Source organism: Corylus avellana, chromosome 10 (genome assembly GCF_965113065.1).
Source record: "Corylus avellana chromosome 10, dhCorAvel1.hap1.2, whole genome shotgun sequence".
In the NCBI taxonomy this organism is placed as follows: domain Eukaryota; kingdom Viridiplantae; phylum Streptophyta; class Magnoliopsida; order Fagales; family Betulaceae; genus Corylus; species Corylus avellana.
The window spans coordinates 222,594-241,970 of NC_142499.1; the positions used below are offsets into that span (position 1 = coordinate 222,594).

General features: G+C 35.3%; 3 protein-coding genes across 5 annotated transcripts; 1 reads left to right on the forward strand and 2 right to left on the reverse strand.

Moving 5' to 3' along the window:
- Positions 1-1,737, reverse strand: LOC132192027 (YTH domain-containing protein ECT4; the record flags this gene model as incomplete). 3 transcript variants are annotated; one of them, XM_088511106.1, is given in 5 exon segments in its annotated part: positions 1-257; positions 635-705; positions 866-974; positions 1,100-1,176; positions 1,537-1,737. In XM_088511106.1, coding segments are annotated over 5 exon segments (542 nt in total), but the record flags the coding sequence as incomplete, so codon positions are not given.
- Positions 1,738-3,051: 1,314 nt separating this feature from the next.
- LOC132191771 (putative galactose-1-phosphate uridyltransferase) lies at positions 3,052-5,703 on the reverse strand. Its single transcript, XM_059606862.2, has 3 exons — positions 5,122-5,703; positions 4,427-4,717; positions 3,052-3,603 (listed from the first exon to the last, which is right to left on the reverse strand). Exons 1-3 carry the CDS (start codon positions 5,602-5,604, stop codon positions 3,343-3,345), a joined length of 1,035 nt encoding a protein of 344 aa, XP_059462845.2. The 5' UTR covers positions 5,605-5,703; the 3' UTR covers positions 3,052-3,342.
- A 5,302-nt stretch (positions 5,704-11,005) lies between these two features.
- Positions 11,006-19,137, forward strand: LOC132191511 (casein kinase 1-like protein HD16). Its single transcript, XM_059606565.2, has 17 exons — positions 11,006-11,393; positions 12,206-12,762; positions 13,338-13,454; positions 13,565-13,638; positions 13,773-13,842; positions 13,916-13,971; positions 14,087-14,158; positions 14,269-14,363; positions 15,039-15,105; positions 15,177-15,306; positions 15,402-15,620; positions 15,884-16,014; positions 16,960-17,134; positions 17,232-17,322; positions 18,087-18,244; positions 18,372-18,560; positions 18,715-19,137. The coding sequence occupies exons 2-17, from the start codon at positions 12,343-12,345 to the stop codon at positions 18,772-18,774; spliced, it is 2,124 nt and encodes a 707-aa protein (XP_059462548.1). The 5' UTR covers positions 11,006-11,393; positions 12,206-12,342; the 3' UTR covers positions 18,775-19,137.
- Positions 19,138-19,377: the final 240 nt, after the last annotated feature.

The following is a 19,377-nucleotide window of genomic DNA, read 5'->3' on the forward strand; positions in this document are numbered from 1 at the left end:
GACAGAGGCACTTGATCAGCTGCAACTGAAGTTGAAATTTCTCGCTGAGGCACATTAACTTGACTCGGTGGATAAGGCCTGGTAGTTTGGGCAGATGCTTGATGATAAGGAATAGGGTACTGGTAATGTTGTGGCCCATACAGTTGACCATCCTGCCCCATGGTAGGAGCAGGTGAACCAGGCGAGGGATACGTTGCATATGGTGAGTAACCATAACCTTGGTGATACATGAAAGAGCTATTATCACCATAAACACTCTGTAAACCGCCCCCAGGAAAAACAAAAACAAAAAAAAAGACATAAAAAACAATACTCAAAAGACTGCCAAAATTCTGTTAATGAAGAAAACAAATTCCAGGTAACAAATACAACTTCTAAACAAATAGAAAAGAAAGGAGGAGAACAAAATATATGAAACTCTTAAAAATAAGAGAACAAAGCAAAATACGCTCATCAAACCGTCAGTTAGTCAGTTATATCCAAAAATGCATATTTGAAAGCAACTAACTTTCCACAAAATACAATGTGGAAGATCTTTATAAGTTTTGAGTAATGTACTCATAAGTTTTTTATAAACCTCCAAATTTAAGCATAAATATGAAGAACATAGAAAAGTGTAATAGGTAGAACTTACATGAGCCATTCCACCATCAGGATTGACATATTTAGAGTAACCGTTCCACTCGTTACCTTGATTATCATAACCTGAAGGAACAGATCACACCAGCATGTCAAATTGCAGGTGAAAGAAAAATCATAGAATAGTGAATCTTTCGAAAATTTAAGGTAAACATACAATTCGAGAGAGAAAAACCTTAAGAAAGACCTAATATAGCATTATCCTGATAATAACAGCTTACCTTACCTCCATAATAATAGGCAGAAGGCTGGTATCCATTAGAGAAGTTGCTGGCGTTTGGGTTCAATGGCTTGGCCATACCCTTAACGGGGTCACTGGAATCCACCAGCCCATACTACGCAGCAGAAGGTTATATACAACAAGTCAATAATACATATAACCCAAACATACTATATTCACGTTCACATATACTAAATTCCCAATAAATTGACATGAATCAATAAAAAATTGTGAAGCTACCTTCTTTGCAGGCTCAGTAACTTCGAGTCTCTCAGGCTCAGAGTCTAATGACAAACTCTGCAGTAAATCTGCAGCTTCTGTTACAGCAATTGTAAAGGAAAAGACGTATCTTAGGAAAATCAATTTCGTAGCACAAAAACCGAGTCTTTTCAAGCCATAGTAATATATAACTGAACACAATATAATTCGAGATGTACGCATATAGTTTCAGATGCCAATTAGAACCAGGAAAGTTTGTTGAACTTTACAAATCCATAAACACCAGAGCTATAGAACACAGATTACGCTTACGAAAAATATCTAATCAAACCCCAAACACATACACACGTCTTATCGAAAACCCAACAAAACCCAGAAAAGAGATTCAAAAACACAGTCCAGCCAATATATAGACACAAATAAAAGCATACCCAGATGAGGGTAGGTAGGAAGGATACGATCGGGCGGCGGAGCAACGCCAGACATGGTCGGATCAACGGTGGGAGAAGTAGTGAGAAACAGAGAGGGTCTCAGAGAGAGTAAAAAGAAGATTTATATAAAGAGGCGCTTGTAGAAGAGGTAGCCGCCTATAAACCAAACGTGTGCTTCGGTTTGGGGTTTAAGAGACAAGAAAGACGAGAGAGAGAGAGAGAGAGAGGTGTTTTTTTTTTTTTTTTAGTGTATTAATTCAATTATACTTCAAATATTAATGACATGTACACGCACTGCCCACGTAAATGTGGTAATGCAGTGATTAGAACCGCACCGCTGCCTACTGCCATAATACTATAATAGGTTTTTTTTTAATATTTTATTATGCTGTCTTTTTTTTTTGGTTGTTTCATGGGAGTTTCTGGTTCCTTCGTCTGAAACCCTAATGAGTAATGACACGTGTAGGGGACACGTATGTCCTTTTATTCCTTGATTTTGAGTCTTTTTAAATCTGGGTTGGGCTTAAACCAAGTCCAAGAGGTTTCCACTTGGGCCATGGCCTTCCTCTCTAGCCCAAAAAGGGTTTTTGGGATGTTGGTAAGCAATCAGTTGTATGGACAAGGAAGCGAAGATCTATTTTTTTTTTTTTTTTTTTTATATGTCTACACAAGAGGGGAGAGGAGAATTTAAATTAGTGTCTCTGCTTCATTAGACATAATCCCTATCGATTGAGCTACCTTTCGAGAACATAAGCGAAGATCTATTATTGAGTAAATTTATTGGGCGAATATGAAAAATGCAAAATGTCAATGGGGTTGAGGGTTTTGTGATCTAAAAAGCTTTAACAAGGCATTGCTTGAGAATCCTGAGTCTTATGATCTAAAAAGCTTTAACAAGGCATTGCTTGAGAATCCTGAGTCTTTAGCTACCAAGACTATTACTCGCATTGTTATACCCTCAACGCGAAGTTGGGGAATCTAGGAGGATAGATCGCTTCCAAAATCTACATCCAATCTCGCCGTGTGTTGAGAAAAATTGTTTTAAGAACACAATACCAAAAAATAAAAATAAAAATAAAAAACACACTTTTAAAACACTCAATTAAACATACACATCTTTTTAAGGAATTAAAAGCACTCGATTAGGTTTGTCTTCTTTATGTTCTTATTAACAGTTACCAGTACGAGGCACATGCATGACTTACAGACTTCAGGGGGTCGTACAACGTAGAAAATGATTGTGCTGCCTTTAAGGGAAAGGTGTTAAGAGAAAAAGAGTCAATCAAGCAAAACACTTCTTTTAGAAGAAAATAGTTCTTCCTTTTCTAAATTCTACTAACTGGGACGACAAGATTTAATCTGCGCAGAAAAACATCATGATGAGCACCACAAAGTGGTAAAATTTGATTTCACAGGGGTAAAGAATTAGTATATCCAAATTTAAACCTCTTTATGAACAACACAATATACAGCGTAGAAAATTGTTAGGAACCATCATGATTCATGCCACATTTTCCCCAAAACTACTTTAACTTACCAAAGATTCGCTATCCTCATATAATATTGAAATTATCATTCAAGACACCAGTTCCCAAACAGAGTCTGAATTGCAACTATGTAGTTCTTTACATATGCATTGGACTATAAGGTCTTACGTGAAGGCCCAAGACATGGGATAACATGGGATAACATGAGATAACCAAAAAACAAAAAAAACAAAACAAAAAATGGGGCCATTGATACAAAATCACGGGCAGACTACCTCAGACAGAGTAACACTCTTCTCCCATTAAATTATTTTTAATAATTGGTTATTGTTATTGTCTTACTTCCCTATTCTGGAATATGTACTTCCCTCAGAACTTTAGCAGCATCCTCTGGAAATACAGGATTTATATAACACCCGGATCCTAGTTCAAACCCCCCTATCCCGGTTAATTGAGGAACTATCTGTAAAAACCAATGAATGTGAGGTAGCTGCGAATCGGGAACCTGAAGTGGTGAAGTGTGAATCATAAAATTGAATGGTGGATTGTTCAACTGAAATGACATCTTCCTGAGCATGAGTTTCAGTAAACTACCAAGATCAACTGCCTGCAGAAGTGCACATGAAAAAGACTCTGTCAAGATAATCAGGAAGAAGCAACATATTTCGAGCTATGGCAAGGCCCTGGAACTATGGTACAAGCTCAGTATATAACTTACTCAGGCTCTCAATACATCTAGATAAGCAAACATGCAGAGTTCTTCAGTAAACAATGAAAAAGTTTATATGCAGCAAAACTCATCCAGCTAAAGACTATGTGTCCCTTACTTTCATTATGATCAGAAGAGCAAGCAAGAATTATCATATATCTAGAAGCATACAACTACAGGAAAGCCAAATCACTAACTTCCTAGTATAGCTAAGATTATTTAAAGTTTTCATTTATGATGTCTTTCCCCCTAGCCCTAAAGTTCAAATGACCTTTTTCCTCTTCTTTCTCCCCCATAATCAATATAGAAACAATTGCTATCAATGTTCTTCAACCAATAATTATCGACATGTCCCAGAGGAAAAAAAATATGTCAACATGTTCCACTGCTACAGCTTGACCAATACTCAAAGACATCACCCACCATACTTTGAACAGTTTTAGGGGATCAGTGGTGCAACAGAATCGTCTAGAAACCAAGCTAAAAAAGCTAGCTAGTATCATAATATATCTTAAAAGATAATAGAATTTTTAGCATTACATTTAGAGTAACTCCCTCTTTCTTTCCCTTTTTTTTTTAATAAAAAAAATACAATAACATCACATGCATATATTGATTAAGTTCTTCAACTAGACCAAGTCATACAGCTAAACTTAAGCTTATATTGACCCAAAGATGGAGCTGCAAATTAACTAAAACCAAAAGGGCAATTAATTATTACCTTTGCATCATCCAGTTCATGGAAATGAGAGGAGTGATGACGGGGAATAATCCATATCTCAAAAGGAAACGAAGCAGCAAAAGGAGCAATGGAAATAAAATGGGATGATTCATCAATCAAGAGGTCCTCCACTCGTACTTCACAAAGACTACATTTCCCAGTCTCATGGAAAAACTCCTTCGCACTGTCAAGTCGGGTAGAAACAGTGGGAGGAACAACTGGAAGAGCCAATATTTGACTGTGAGAGTGGCTCATAGACGCCCCAGCTGAAGCACCATAGTTTTTAAACACCTGCAATCAATAAAACGCAACCCCTATCAGATTAAGCTGTGTACTATTTGCAAAAGTATATAAAAATATACACAAACCTAGTCGTCACGCCCATAAGTTATAACAATTCAGCTGACAGCAACATCTCATTTGCTAAAATATTTATTTATGTATGTGTGCTAGCAGGAATTTCATATACCGAATATTCATACAAAAAACCCAATTACGAAAACAATAATCGGATTAATTCATGCAAAAGAGAGACTCAAACACGCGAAAATTGCATACCAATAATCGCATTCATCCATATAGACATACACAGATACAATTCAGCTACAGCTCATTAAAAAAAAATCAACTGAAACACACGCACACAACAAATTTGCAAACCCATAAATCTCCAAACTTTGAAGCACGGCCAAAACCTGCACATATTTGATGGCATCATGGGTGGCAAGCTGCTGGATTCGCTTCTTGTAGGCGAGAAGAACCTCGCCGAGCTCCTGAGGCGACAGATCCGAGAGCTGAACCGAGTGAACAGGGGTCTCAATTACCACGTCATGAAACCCAAACCCTCCCAAAACCTGACCAACACCACCGCTAGCGTTAGGGTTGTTGTTTTGAGCAAAGGGGTCACCGAGAGTGCGGCTGAGAGCCGGGTAGAGATTCTCGATGACCCGGATCTTCCAGGGTAGGCCGGAGCTCGACGGGACCCGGAAGATCTCCGGGGCACACTCATGCTCGTGGCCGAGGCAGAAGGGGCACTCCTGCTGCTGTTGGGATTGGGTGGTGGGTGATTTGGACTTGAAATCGGAGGGTCTCTTGGCCCTGGCTGGCGAGAATACGACCCATCGCTTCGTCACCGAGTCCTTCCTCAGCTCGGGGCTCCGAACCTGTGGCGAGGCCATGTCGGTTGTTTGGTCTGATATTTGTGTAGTTTTGTTTTGTCTTGTTTCCAGTGTTCGCAGAGAGTGAGAATGGTTAGAGCATCCCAATGATTTTAGTCATTTTGCATTTTTAGTTAAAATGGTTAACAAAAAAGTATATATATATATATATATATATATATATATATAATTTTTCCTTTTTTATATTTTATATAGTTATATTTTTTTTTATTAAGAGTTACATGTATCGCTATGTTATCGGCATTAATATGACACTTAACAGAAACTTTTAGTGCCGGAGACTAAATTATTTTTTTGCATACTACTCCACGAAAACCAATTTTACATTTTATTCATTATTTTATTTGTACTCTTGTTTCTCTCTTCTTCTTCTTTTTTTGACATTTCTTATTTCTCTAGGTCTTGAACACTATTCATTGTACAGCTCAACTTGTAAACAATTGAAGAATTTGGTCACATAAAATAGTATAAAAATATTTTCAAAATGCATGAAAACAAATATTAAAATACTTGTTTATAAGGTGTCGAAAACATATATACCAAGAAAGCAAACTAATCATGCTGCTAGAAGGAGCTCAGTTGATCGAGCATTGCAATCTTGAAGCCCATTAACTGCTGGCGTGGCATAAGTGGTGTCCAAGTTTTGCTGACATGGCAAAACTTGGCCCCCCAAATTGGGTGACACATGTCAATTGATCGAGCTCTATGGCTTGGTCGATCATTCAGACTTTTGGGCCTAAAAATTAGTAATCTCATTTCACTTTTGCTCGTAACAATTCTCACCTTACTCCCTAAAACTCATTCTTAAGTATTTTCTAAGGATCTTTGTGTGGGTTTTTGAGCGTTTGAAGTATTCAATAGGTGGGCTCTTGATCTTGAAGTTTTAAGTGTTCTAAAAGAAGAATTACTTTGTAAAATCTCTAACTTTAATTTTAATGATTTAATCGTTTAGGGCTTTAAATAAGTCAATATAATGCCTAAAAAGCTTTAAATAATTAGTTAAATATGTTTATAGCGCATTAGAATGCTCAAATATTAAAACATAAATATAAATAGTGTAATTCCAACCCTAAATCTTTTGGTGCTATCATTTTTCTACTATTATGGGACAGTTGATCACTTGGACTTAAAAAATGAAGCCAACAACAAAATTATAATTATCTTTGCAATCGCATTAGTCAGCAGTCAGCATTTGGTATAATTTATTGATATAGTATATAATTACCAGGAAACAAAAAATAAAAATAAATAAAAATAAAAATAAATAAATAAATAAAAGGAGAGAAGAGAAGGAAGGAGAAAGGAAAAGATAATACGAGACAACCTATCAACAATAATAGAAAGAGAAAAGTAGTATATGTTCGTATAAAATATATTTATAATTCAATATATTATTGTGTATATATATATATATTCTTGTGTTATATTGACTTGTCACGTTGTTGGTACGAGGAAATTAAACACAATATAAATTTATAATTATATTATTTCATAAATTATAATAATTGGTGATAAATACAAAGTCCGATAATTCTGATCATAGCCTTGCCAAACTATTTATTTTTATGAACAAAAACCGTAGATATAATCAACCGTTGACCATCGTTCAAAGATAAGACAGCCATAGGCTAATGCAGCAACTTTTTTGTTCTTTGACAAAACAAAAGTGCCTCTGGTTTGAACCCATGAAAACAGTGGCGGATCCAGGAGTTGATTTTACCGGGAGCGTCAATAAAATAATAAAACATAATGATAAATAATTTTTTTTCTCTTTATATATTATATTTTTATTATAATATGGTAAATACAATAATAAAAAAAAAAATTATACCACAATATATGTATCACAAAAAGCATATTTATATGCTAAATTGATATATTAGTTACCATGTATGCACTAGTACAAAAGTAAAGAAAAATACAAAATACAAAGTGTCTAAAATTGCATTCTATGTAGTCTTAGAGAAACAAAATCGCATTCTATGTAGTCTTAGAGAAACAAAATCATTAAGTATTAAATCTGAATCGAAGCTTTCAATAATTCTCCTTTCAATGTAGACAAGTAAATTATCTTTAAGAAATTTATCTTTCATTTTGCTACGAAGTATTGTTTTAATAATTGTTTACTTCTCATACTCTAATGATATTATAATAAAAATTATAAAATTATTAGCATATTCCGATATCTATTAGCCTAAAATGAATGAATAAAAAGAACAAATCTAAGATTGGTAATAATCTTCTAAAACTTGTTGATGCTTGAAAAAAATCCCAAAGTACTATATAAAACGCATCAAAAAAAAAACAACAACAATATTGTTTTAGAATAAGATAAACAAAATGCCAAATATTGATAAATAAACATTAAATTTCTTGACTCTTTTTCTTTTTTTTTTTTTCTTTTTTTTTAATGTGAAACCGAAACAGCTGGAGGAGTTTTTTACTTTTTTATTTTTTATTTTTAAAAAAACAAAATTTTGTTACCTGGGGCAGTAGACAATTCAGCCAAAAAAATATTTAAAAAAAAAATAAAAAAATTTACCAGGGGCGACCTCCCCCCAGGTCGCCCCTGCTTCTCTCCGCCACTGCATGAAAAGTTGAAAACCAATCTCAAAGCCAATGTTTGAATATTAAATTATCAAATTTATTACTCTTTATTAACTTAATTTTTTAGGATGGGTGATAATTTTTTTTCTTTTTTTTATATATCCACACAAGGGAATGGGAAAGGGAGATTCGAACTAGTGACCTTCGCTTTATTAGGCGTGGTCCATAGCCGATTTAGCTACCCCTTAGGAACATGGTGGGTGATAATTTAATATGAGTTAGAAGTCACACTTTTATTCACTACTATTCGATTTGTTTGACTTGGCATTGCCAATTAGTAAACATATATTTTTTTCAATTCAAAATACTGATTGACATTGTCATATTAGTAATGTGAGATAATAATGTGATACAATGGTGGTTTATATCTTTATTCATTTAATATAGTGGTACCAGAACATAGATCATAAACTCAAACATTGATTCCACAAATACTACGTAGCATAATAATAATGAGTAATGCTAAAAGCATTTTTAGAATCATCTCAAGTGTGATATGACTTTTAAAATTACCAATAGATCAAAAGTCAATAAATCACATCTCAAATTCAACGGTAATTTTAAAAGTCACATCACATTTGGGATGACTCTAGGAGGACTGTAGGAAGACTTATAGCTTTACTCTATAATAAGAGTAATGATATACATCACGTTTTTATCTTACTTTACTAATGTGAAATTGATAATCAACTTATATTTTTTAAAAAAGAAGGAATAATGTTTACTTATCTCAAAGCCAATGCGAGTATTAAATTATCAAATTTATTATTCTTTTATTAACTTAAATGTTTAGGATGGGCAGTGATTTAATAGGAATTAGAAACCACACTTGTATTCACTACTATTCAACTTGTTTGAGGCTAGCTCTCTCTAGGGAGAGCCGCATTGCTCCTCCCCCCACCCCTTTTGTTCCGTTTTCGGTGACCCTATGCACAACGCTCGTCATGACTTCGCCTTGCCATCTCCACTGTGCTGCCGATCTCCATTGCACCTCTCCTTCGCCCTTTTTTGTTCGCACCACCGGCAGCCTCCTCATCTCTTTGTTCCGATGGTGCTGTTGTGTTGTGGGTCTTTGTTGTTTTTGTTTTCCCCTGTATTTTCTTGCTTGTCTTATTGTCCTGGCGTTTGGGCATATGATGTGAATAATTTTTTGGCCTTTTGGGTCGAGAATGACTAGTTTTAGTATGGTGCTTTTGCTCATTCTTCGAGAATGGCTACCTATGTCCTAAATTGAATATGTATTGGGCAGATCTATTCTATAAGCTAAAGATTGGGCATAGGATAGCGGATGTAGACGTCATAGGCTTTCACTGTAAGATTTGTATGATTTTGACCTCAATGACGTGTAATATTTTAGCTTTGGCTAGGAATTTAAGAGCTTGATGCTCTTGTGATTATAAGAGTTTTTATACTTTTGATTATTCATGAATGATATCATAATGAATTTCTTTCAAAAACAAAAATTGTTTGAGGTGGCATTGCCAATCCGTAATTGAATATATAAATTATTTTAACACGGGCTAATCAAATAACTAATCGATACTGCCATGTTACCAAGGTGAGATAATGATGTGATAAATGTGTGGATTATATCGCTACTCATTTAATATAGTACGGGAACATAGATCATAAATTCAAACATTGACTACACAAATGCTACTTAGCATTATAACAAGGGACTTAGCATTATAAGAAGGGTAACGATATACACCACGTTTTTATCTTATTTTTATCCTACCTTGCTAATGCGCAATTGCTAATCAATTTATATTTTTTTAAGTAATTATATTTACTTATCTCAAAGCCTGTGTTTGAGTATTAAATGATCAATTTTATTATTCTTTACTAGCTTAAATTTTTTAAGATGGGTGATAATTTAATAGGAGTTATAAACTACACTTTTATTCACTACTATTCAATTTTGTTGAGGTGGCATTGCCAAGCAGTAATTGAATATATATTATTTTAACAAGGGTAATCAAAAGACTAATCTATATTTGCCATATTACTAAGGTGAGATAATGATGTAATAAAAGTGTGGTTTATATAATTACTCAATTTATATTGTACCAAAACACATACCATAAATTTAAACATTGACTCCACAATTTATCATAATACTACATAGCATGATAATAAGATTAATGATATACACCACTTTTTTATTATATTTTTATCCTACTTTGCTATTGTGAAATTGCTAATCAATTTTTTTTTTTTTTTTTAAGTAATTATATTTACTTATCTCAAAGGCTCAAAGCCAATGTTTGAATATTCAATGATCAAATTTTTTAGTCTTTGTTTACTTAATTTTTTAGGATGGGTGGTAATTCAATACGAGTTAGAAACCACACTTTTATTTAAAACTATTTAATTTATTTAACGTGGCATTGCTGTTGCCGATCAATAATTAAATCTATATTATTTCAATAAGGACAGATCGATACTTGACCTGTTAGTAAGGTAAGATAACGATGTACCAAAACACAGATCATAAATTAAAACACTAACTCCGCAATTTATCATAATGTTACGTACATCATTATAATAAGAGTAATGATATACACCACGTTTTTATCTTACCTATATTATGCTAATCAACTGCCATATAACTGAATGATATGATAATAAAAATCGTCTAACTTGATTTTTTTTTTAGAGAGGGAGAGAGAGAGAGAGAGAGAGAATGTGGGCATTGCTAGGCCAGATTTGCACTTGAATACCCCTAGTTTCCCCCATAATACGAAAAGTAGACACCCAAGTCCAAGACCACAGGCTACAGCATTGTTACATCGATATTTGATATTTGAGATTTGATACAAAACCATAACCATAAGCATTTAGATAAAAGAGAGAAAGATAAGGAAAAGACAAGGATGAGCACACGCAGATACAACCACAACGCAACGCAAAGCCCACCGCCATCATCACCATTTTAACATTACCAACATTTACATTCCATTTTTCTCTGTTATCACTACCAAAGAAAAACCTCCACCTAATCGCTCTTCTTCTCATCTTAACTATCAGTTTCCGCTTCTCATCGGTATGTGTGCGTACGTTTACTCAACAGCGAGGGGAAGATCCGACCGCGATCGCTCCTCTTTTCTTTAATCGGGCTGCTTGCGTGCTTGTTTTCGGCCCCGATCCTTATGCTTTTTGCTGTTTCCGGGGATCGATCTGTGAGTGCTTTCTTCTTTTATTTTTTATTTTTTTATTTTATTTTTTTTAAAATTTTGTTCTTGATCGTTCATTTCACTGTTGAGCTTGCTTTTAGTCATCGGGTTGAATATTTGTTCAAATATTTGAATTTTTATGCGGTTGAATGATCGGATTAGAGGCCTCAAGCTTGGAATAGAAATGTGATTTCTTTTATTTTTACTTTAAATTTGTAGGTTTTATTCATTTTGATGAATGTCATTGATCATTATTTACTTTCGATTCAGCTTGTTGATGTAGTTTTGTTGTGCTTGATCACCTGTCAAATTTTTTTTTTTTTTTCTTCCTTTTTCCAATATGGTTTAATAAGTTAATGTATATACCAAAATCGGATTAGATTTGTTTGTATATGCATATAGGTGCATTGGCTTTGTTATTGCTTGATTGTCAGGAAAATAAGCTTTTGGGGCATATTTGCCGAAAATAGATCTTTCTTTGGTATCTATTACTTTTTCAGTACGCTACTTTTCATTCTATTGCTCTCTGATCCTCTACAAGCCAGCAACTGAGCCATCCCTTCTTTCCTGCTTTTGTTTTTGCCTCTTTTGTTCGTTTATATATATATATATTCTATGTATTCACTATAATCTTTGCAATGCAAAATCTATTACATCTTTATTAAAGAAAATAATTAGGTAATGTAATTTTCCTTCCAAAGAGTGTATTAAAGGTCGTATTTTTGTTGTCTAAATGGCTTTCTTTCTATGGGTTTATCTAACTTTAGTAGCACAATGTGTCATTTTTTTTACTGACTTTATTTTTCGGTATTTGGCAGCAGAAGATCTTAAGGGATCTGGGGCCACGCCTTTTTTATTTTTTCAACAAATTCTTATTGCTTAATTAAAAAAAAAGATCTGAAGGGATTTTGCCATTAAGGTGAACTGAGTTGAATGTGATTTGCATGGGGTGAGGATGCCAGAGTTGAGAAGTGGAGCCCGGAGATCAAAGCGGGTTGATGATCTTTACCCTACCCCACAACCAATCGACCAAGGAGAAAATTGGTTACTGCCTGCTCAAAACAGGACCAGAAGGAGAGTTGGTGCTGGAAGAGGACGGGGTGGTGGTAATGCCGCAGCTGTAGCAAAAGGGACTTCACCGGCAATACCAACTAGGCCAACTGCAGCAGGTAGAGGCCGGGGCATTAGATTGATAGATTTAGATCCAGAACCCTGTGAGGTTCTTCCTGAAGCTGTTGCTTTAAGAGTGGCAGCAGAACCCCTTATTAATCAAGTGGAGGTAGTGGCAGATATAGGTGTCGGAATGGAGGGCGGAAGCGCTGAGAAAGTAAATGGGGTCGAGGAGGAAGCAAGCACAACTCCTGTTCCTGAAAGGGTATGTCCTGTTTACTTATTACTCTTTTTGGTTTCATTAATGTCATATCTTGAGCATGTATATGCAGTAATGTGGTTTTGCTATTTTTAGCAATAGAAATATTATGACTACTTAATTCCCATTATATTGTATTTAGATGACTATTATTGCCGGGATAATACTTGTCTCTCTCCATCATTCTTACGCCACTCATCATACTAACATAGAATGGGCTGTTTTAAAATAATGAGATTACAAAATAACATTAGAAAATGTTTATTAATGCGTTTTGAGGGGTGTTTTTAATTTTTGTTTTTTGAAAAAGTGTTATGATGCGACATAAATGCGAAAACTGTTTTTTAAAAGTGTTTTGTGTTTTTTTAGGAGTTTGTTAATGAATTTGTCTCGAGAACAAAAAACAAAAGAGAGAAAACAAAAACTTTAATAAACATGGCCCTTGTGTCAGGTCACTCTGCGGCTAACTCAATTAGCTCAGGTAGCATTAGCTTTGTTTCTGATCAGTGAATCTCTTGTTGTCTAGTTGTTCATACAAAAGTAGTCTCACATTGAGATGGTGATTATGTTGTTGTGTGCAGGTAAAAGTAGGTAATTCTCCTGTATATAAGATAGAAAAGAAGCTGGGTAAGGGTGGTTTTGGCCAAGTCTATGTTGGCAGAAAGGTAAGTGGTGGCACCGATGCTGATGCGATTGAGGTATGACGTCAGACTTTAATCTCTTTCTCTCTCTCTCTCTCTTCCTTGGTTTTTAGGACGCTCAAGAGTGAACCACAGGAGATGTGATGGCTTAAATATTCTTTTCACAGGTCGCATTGAAGTTTGAGCACCGAAATAGTAAAGGTTGCAATTATGGTCCTCCTTATGAGTGGCAAGTGTATAAGTAAGTTGTGTCTCTTTACTCTCTGGATAGGCTTATTAAGGCTATATTTGTTAAGCTTTAAACCTTTTGAATTAATGATCTGATTCTTGCCTATTTTCTCTTTGCCTTCCTGTTTTCATTGGGATATTAAAAAGTACTCTAAATGGATGTTATGGAATTCCTTGGGTTCATTACAAGGGCCGCCAAGGAGAGTTTTACATTCTGGTGAGATTTGATTTGGAGCTCCTTATGGTCAGGATTTCCAAACTTGTGTTTGACGGAGATTACTATATATCAGGTCATGGACATACTTGGGCCAAGTCTGTGGGATGTTTGGAATTCTCTTGGGCAATCGTAAGATATTGACTCTCTCCCTTACTTACCAATGAATACACAATTCTGTTATTCTATATCTATTATTATTGTTATTTTAAATTTTTCCTTTTTGATCGGTTTATATCTGCAACAGGATGTCACCAAATATGGCTGCTTGCATCGCGGTGGAGGCAATATCAATTCTTGAGAAGCTTCACTTGAAGGGGTAGGGCATGATGCTTTCATTCTTTCTTATGTTCCACCCTATTGTCTTCTCTGTTTGTCAAAGTTGCAACTAATTTGCAATAATAAATGTTCATCCTATTCTTGAACAAGGTTTGTGCATGGAGATGTGAAGCCAGAGAACTTCTTACTTGGTCAGCCTGGAACACCTGATGAGAAGAAGCTATATCTTATAGATCTTGGTTTGGGTATGTTGTCCTTTTTGAAGTCTTTCATCCCTACTACTGTGTGTTCTTCCCATAGTGTCTATGTTAAGTGCATTCCATAATGCAGTGAGTTCTTTTTCTTTTCTTTCTTTCCCTGCCACGATTTCATACTTTTTAGATTTTTAGATCCTCACCTTATGTTTGGTTCACCCCTAGAAAAAAGAAAATAAGAGAATTTTTGGATTTTTTTTTAGTGTTTGGTTTGTCAGGGGGAGAGAAAAGAAAAAAAGTGAGGGAAATATGTCAGCATTATCCTAATGGACCCACCAAAATTTTCTCTCCAAATAGGTAAGATTTTGAGAGAAAGTTAGGTATAATAACTTTTTTTTTTATAAGTAATAATTCAATCTTATTAAAAGCGTAAGGCGCCCCAAGCACGCCGGAAGTATACAAAAGGAATCACCTAACTAGATAGAGAAAAACAAACAAGGAAATCATTATAATTAATCGACATAGGGGACACATAAGCCGCAGTCCAAAGATAGAAAGTTAGGTATAATTACGATATTTATTTCAAATTCAGTTGCTTTCTTGCTATTACCAAACAAGGGAAAATAATTTCCACTATTTTCTTCACTTTTATCTTCTCTAGTAGAATGTCAATCAAGCAAACTGTTAGTATTTATTTCTGGTGCCATTAACACACTTCTATTACAGCATCCAGATGGAAAGATGCATCATCTGGTCAACATGTTGAATATGATCAGAGGCCTGACATATTCAGGTTTGTAGGTTGTATAATATTCCCTATTGTATGCTAAATTCTATATATTGAATGCATATCTCTTTTGGCAGGGGAACAATAAGGTATGCAAGTGTACATGCACATTTGGGTCGGACAGGGAGTCGAAGGGATGATCTTGAATCATTAGCTTACACATTGATATTTCTCATAAAAGGAAGGTTGCCTTGGCAGGGATATCAGGTACCTTTTGTTGTATTGCTTGGACACCTTAATCTTGAGCCTTTGTTTAATTTTATATCGTTCTTATCTATCTTTTGTTGTTTTGAAATTTACAGGGAGATAACAAAAGTTTTCTTGTTTGTAAGAAAAAGATGGGGATTTCTCCAGAGTTAATGTGCTGCTTTTGTCCGGCCCCTTTCAAGCAGTTCCTTGAAGCTGTTACTGAGATGAAATTTGACGAGGAGCCAAATTATTCGAAGCTGATATCGCTTTTTGATAGCCTGATTGAACCATGCACACAATTAAGACCAATAAGAATTGATGGAGCTCTTAAGGTTATTGTCATCCTCACACACACACGCACACACACACAATATATATAGATAAAATGCATTTATATGGCGTGTATATATATGTCTACATGTCTACACACTTGGCTACATACATACATTCCTATATGCATGCATGTGTTATACATAGATGGATAGATAAAATGCATATATACTGCCTGTATATATATGTATGCATATGTGTGTGTCTTGAGTTGGATTGCATATTTGGCTTCTTACCTATTTTGTATCATCTTCTGCATAAATAGGTTGGGCAAAAGCGTGGGAGATTGCTTATAAATTTGGAAGAAGATGAGCAACCAAAGAAAAAAGTGCGATTAGGAAGTCCTGCTACCCAGTGGATTTCAGTGTATAATGCACGTCGCCCCATGAAGCAGAGGTAATTTACATCCAAATTTAATTTGACATGTTCTGGTTTATGACCTACTTGCTCATATTTTAGTGTTTCTCATAAAATATTATCTATCTGTCCTGTTTTAAAGTTTTGGACTGAAGTTCCTGCATGGTGGTAACATATGTTGTTACTTTGTTTTTTTCTTAACAGTTTCCACCGTATTTCATTAGTACTGTACATTTTTCTGGTACTCGGTGTGTGTGTGTACACACTTTGTTCTTGGTAATGGTGGATATTATTGCAATAGAGAAAGGCATTGGATGGTTAAAGCAATTAATTATATAGCGAAAGGCAAGAGGCCCACTATATAACTTATCGAAGATTATGTAGTGGATCTTTTGCCTTTCATTTATGAGTTGCTTTTCATAACTAAAGATTTTCAGAGAAAGTTTCTTGGCTATCACTATCAAATTTTTTAATTTTTAAACTAATTATATAATGAATTTGATACATATTGTATTTTAAGGAAACCCTCCATCTTGTTTCTCGTTTTCCTTTGGATTTGTTTCTTGTCAAATATGTCTGTATATGTGTACATGTATAGAAATATGTGAACTGATATGTGCATATAAGCATGCTTTTTTGGAACTTGAGTGCTTTATATATGCATGCTTGTTTGGAGCTTGAATGCAATAGGATGGCCATCTTTGTCTCAGAAAGTAAATATGTTCTATGTTTGAAATTAGCAACGTTTCTGTAAATGGTGGGTTTTTAAATTTCCTGAGGCTTTATGACATTGACAATCCCTTATTGGCTCCAAGAAAGCGCGTAAGACAGTGTCCCTGAGAAATAGATTGAAGACCTCGGGTGTTTGGCTTTAGTAGCTGAGATTAGTCTTGGAAAGAACATGTTGACTTTACCTGTCTTATTGGACGCACTGGCTGGTTCAGGGATTCTTTTTCATGGCACTAAGAATTTGTTGGATTGCAGATATCACTACAATGTAGCAGATACAAGGCTGCGTCAGCACATAGACAAGGGTAATGAAGATGGATTACATATCAGCTGTGTGGCCTCAGCAGCAAATCTCTGGGCCCTAATAATGGATGCTGGAACGGGTTTCTCTGCCCAGGTGTACGAGTTGTCAGCAGTATTCCTGCATAAGGTTGTTATTTAAAAAGCTTGGTTGCTATCATCTTTTGGAGTGTGTATATGTGTAGATTAATTGACTGTCTTTATTACTATGTTTGGATTCTCATCAGGACTGGATTATGGAACAATGGGAAAAGAATTTCTATATCAGTTCAATAGCTGGTGCAACTAATGGGGGTTCCTTGGTTGTTATGTCCAAAGGTTAGTAACTAAATACTCTATCTAGAATAATATGGATATGGCTAAATTAAATATGTTTTTGTGTGTATTTGTAAGCAATCTTCCTCCCTATTTTTCATTTCTCGTCTATGTCAATTTGATACTGCTCATTCACCAAGTGCCTTCAATCTAGACTGTATCACTAGTCAATGGTGCAGTCATTGTCTTTGTTGCCTTGGCCAAGCTCCATCAAGCAGTTTGTTGCGTATTGTCTTCAGTTGGTGCTGTGTCTGGAATTTTCATTTCTTGTCTTGTGCGCTATATCTTTAAGCGGCATTGTCATTTTGGTATGGTAATTTTATCTTGTTTCGTGATAGGCCTGAAGTGTTAATCTCAAACTTTTTTTGATTGGTAAGATTTGAACTTGAGACCTTACCCAACGGCATCTTGATGTACCTCCTGAGGCAACACCCTACAACACTTGAAATCCTTAATCTTGTTGTCAATGAAATAAATCCCGCAGCTTTAAATTTATGAAATATTTTTCATGTTTACTACTGTATCACAAACTTTGAAAGTTACATTATGATGTTTATCTATACTTCTAGAAGATGCCAGTTTGGATGCAAGGCAGGATTTGTTGCTGGGGCCTGTCATTGCCAATCCCTGCTTTAAAATTGACTAGGATATCGTCCCAAAATTGATCAACAAAACTCATCCCTTGTTCCATGTATTATTTTTCTCCTTAAATGGCCAATCTCCTAGGCATGTCGTTTGTTGTCTCATGTGTTTCCTATATTTTGCAGGAACTCCTTATACTCAGCAATCTTACAAAGTTAGTGAATCTTTTCCTTTCAAGTGGATAAATAAGAAGTGGAAAGAAGGTTTCCATGTTACATCCATGACAACTGCTGGCTGCCGCTGGGGTGTTGTAATGTCCAGGAATGCTGGGTTTTCTGATCAGGTAAGACTTCCTGTCGAATTAACTTTTCAAGCCTTCATGAATGTATGAACATCATTCTTTTAATGCTTGACGTGGATTTAGCTGATTCATTTCTTCTTCCTGTTCCTGAATGACTTATTGGTGCAAGGTTGTGGAGCTTGATTTTTTGTATCCAAGTGAGGGAATTCATCGGCGATGGGAAAGTGGTTATAGGATAACATCAATGGCTGCTACTGCTGATCAAGCAGCCTTTATACTGAGCATACCAAAGCGTAAATTGGCGGATGAAACTCAAGAAACTCTGCGCACCTCAGCTTTCCCAAGCACCCATGTAAAGGTAGGTGCATGCCCTTTTTTGCTTCCTCATAAAAGCAATTCAATGGGTTGGGTCCTGAGCACGCTCCTTTATCAAGGGAGGTGCGTGTGTTAAATTAACTCAAGATGATCAATGCTCAATCATATCTTGACTTTGCTATACATCCTTTATGCAGGAGAAATGGTCGAAAAATCTCTACATAGCTTCAATATGTTATGGCCGGACTGTTTGCTAATTCATGGAGTGTATCTTTTGCTACATGACTCCGAAGAAGATGCGAGTCAATTTTGAAGGCTGAGAGGGTTTTCCTGAGGCTTGATTTGGGGATAGGTGGGTTAGCTTACTCATACAGGTGAGAGAAAATTGAGGCTTCCCATATATGAATGTAAAGATGAAAAAGGTCAAAGAAAAGAATCGAGTTGGAAAGCAATGTACCCTTAACCAACTCGAGCTAATGGGAGTAACAGGTGTGTTAAAAACATAAATACAGTGGTAGTAACCTGCCAAATTGCAGCCAAAGTTGTGTTTTATAATGGCCAATGTGCTTTAAATTATTTTCAATGGAAAACAAATCCTATAAGTTTGATTGCAGTGTTTTTTCCTCACAACGGCCTGAGATTTCTGTGTCATGCACACACTGATGTGAAATTCGAACGGATTTTTTGGGGTAAGTCGATATATAATGAAAAACTCGATGCTCAAGACCACTGAGGGCCTGTAGGCTTTGCGTTTTAAACAAAATTACAAAAAAATTATTATTTAAAAGTGCGATTTTAAAAAATTGTGACTTGAAAATGTTAAAAAAACGTTTGGGTTTTTAAATCATATGCAAGGGGTG

What these genes read in the sequence shown, in the direction of transcription:
- LOC132191511 (XM_059606565.2), top strand. Translation starts at nt 12,343, where the DNA reads ATGCCAGAGTTGAGAAGTGGAGCCCGGAGATCAAAGCGGGTTGATGAT. An exon ending in CCGATGCTGATGCGATTGAG is followed by an intron (nt 13,455 to 13,564) that starts GTATGACGTCAG and finishes TTCTTTTCACAG; the next exon opens with GTCGCATTGAAGTTTGAGCA. An exon ending in CAGAGGCCTGACATATTCAG is followed by an intron (nt 15,106 to 15,176) that starts GTTTGTAGGTTG and finishes CTCTTTTGGCAG; the next exon opens with GGGAACAATAAGGTATGCAA.
- LOC132191771 (XM_059606862.2), bottom strand. Translation starts at nt 5,604, where the DNA reads ATGGCCTCGCCACAGGTTCGGAGCCCCGAGCTGAGGAAGGACTCGGTG. An exon ending in ATGCCATCAAATATGTGCAG is followed by an intron (nt 4,718 to 5,121) that starts GTTTTGGCCGTG and finishes TATTGATTGCAG; the next exon opens with GTGTTTAAAAACTATGGTGC. An exon ending in ATGAACTGGATGATGCAAAG is followed by an intron (nt 3,604 to 4,426) that starts GTAATAATTAAT and finishes GCACTTCTGCAG; the next exon opens with GCAGTTGATCTTGGTAGTTT.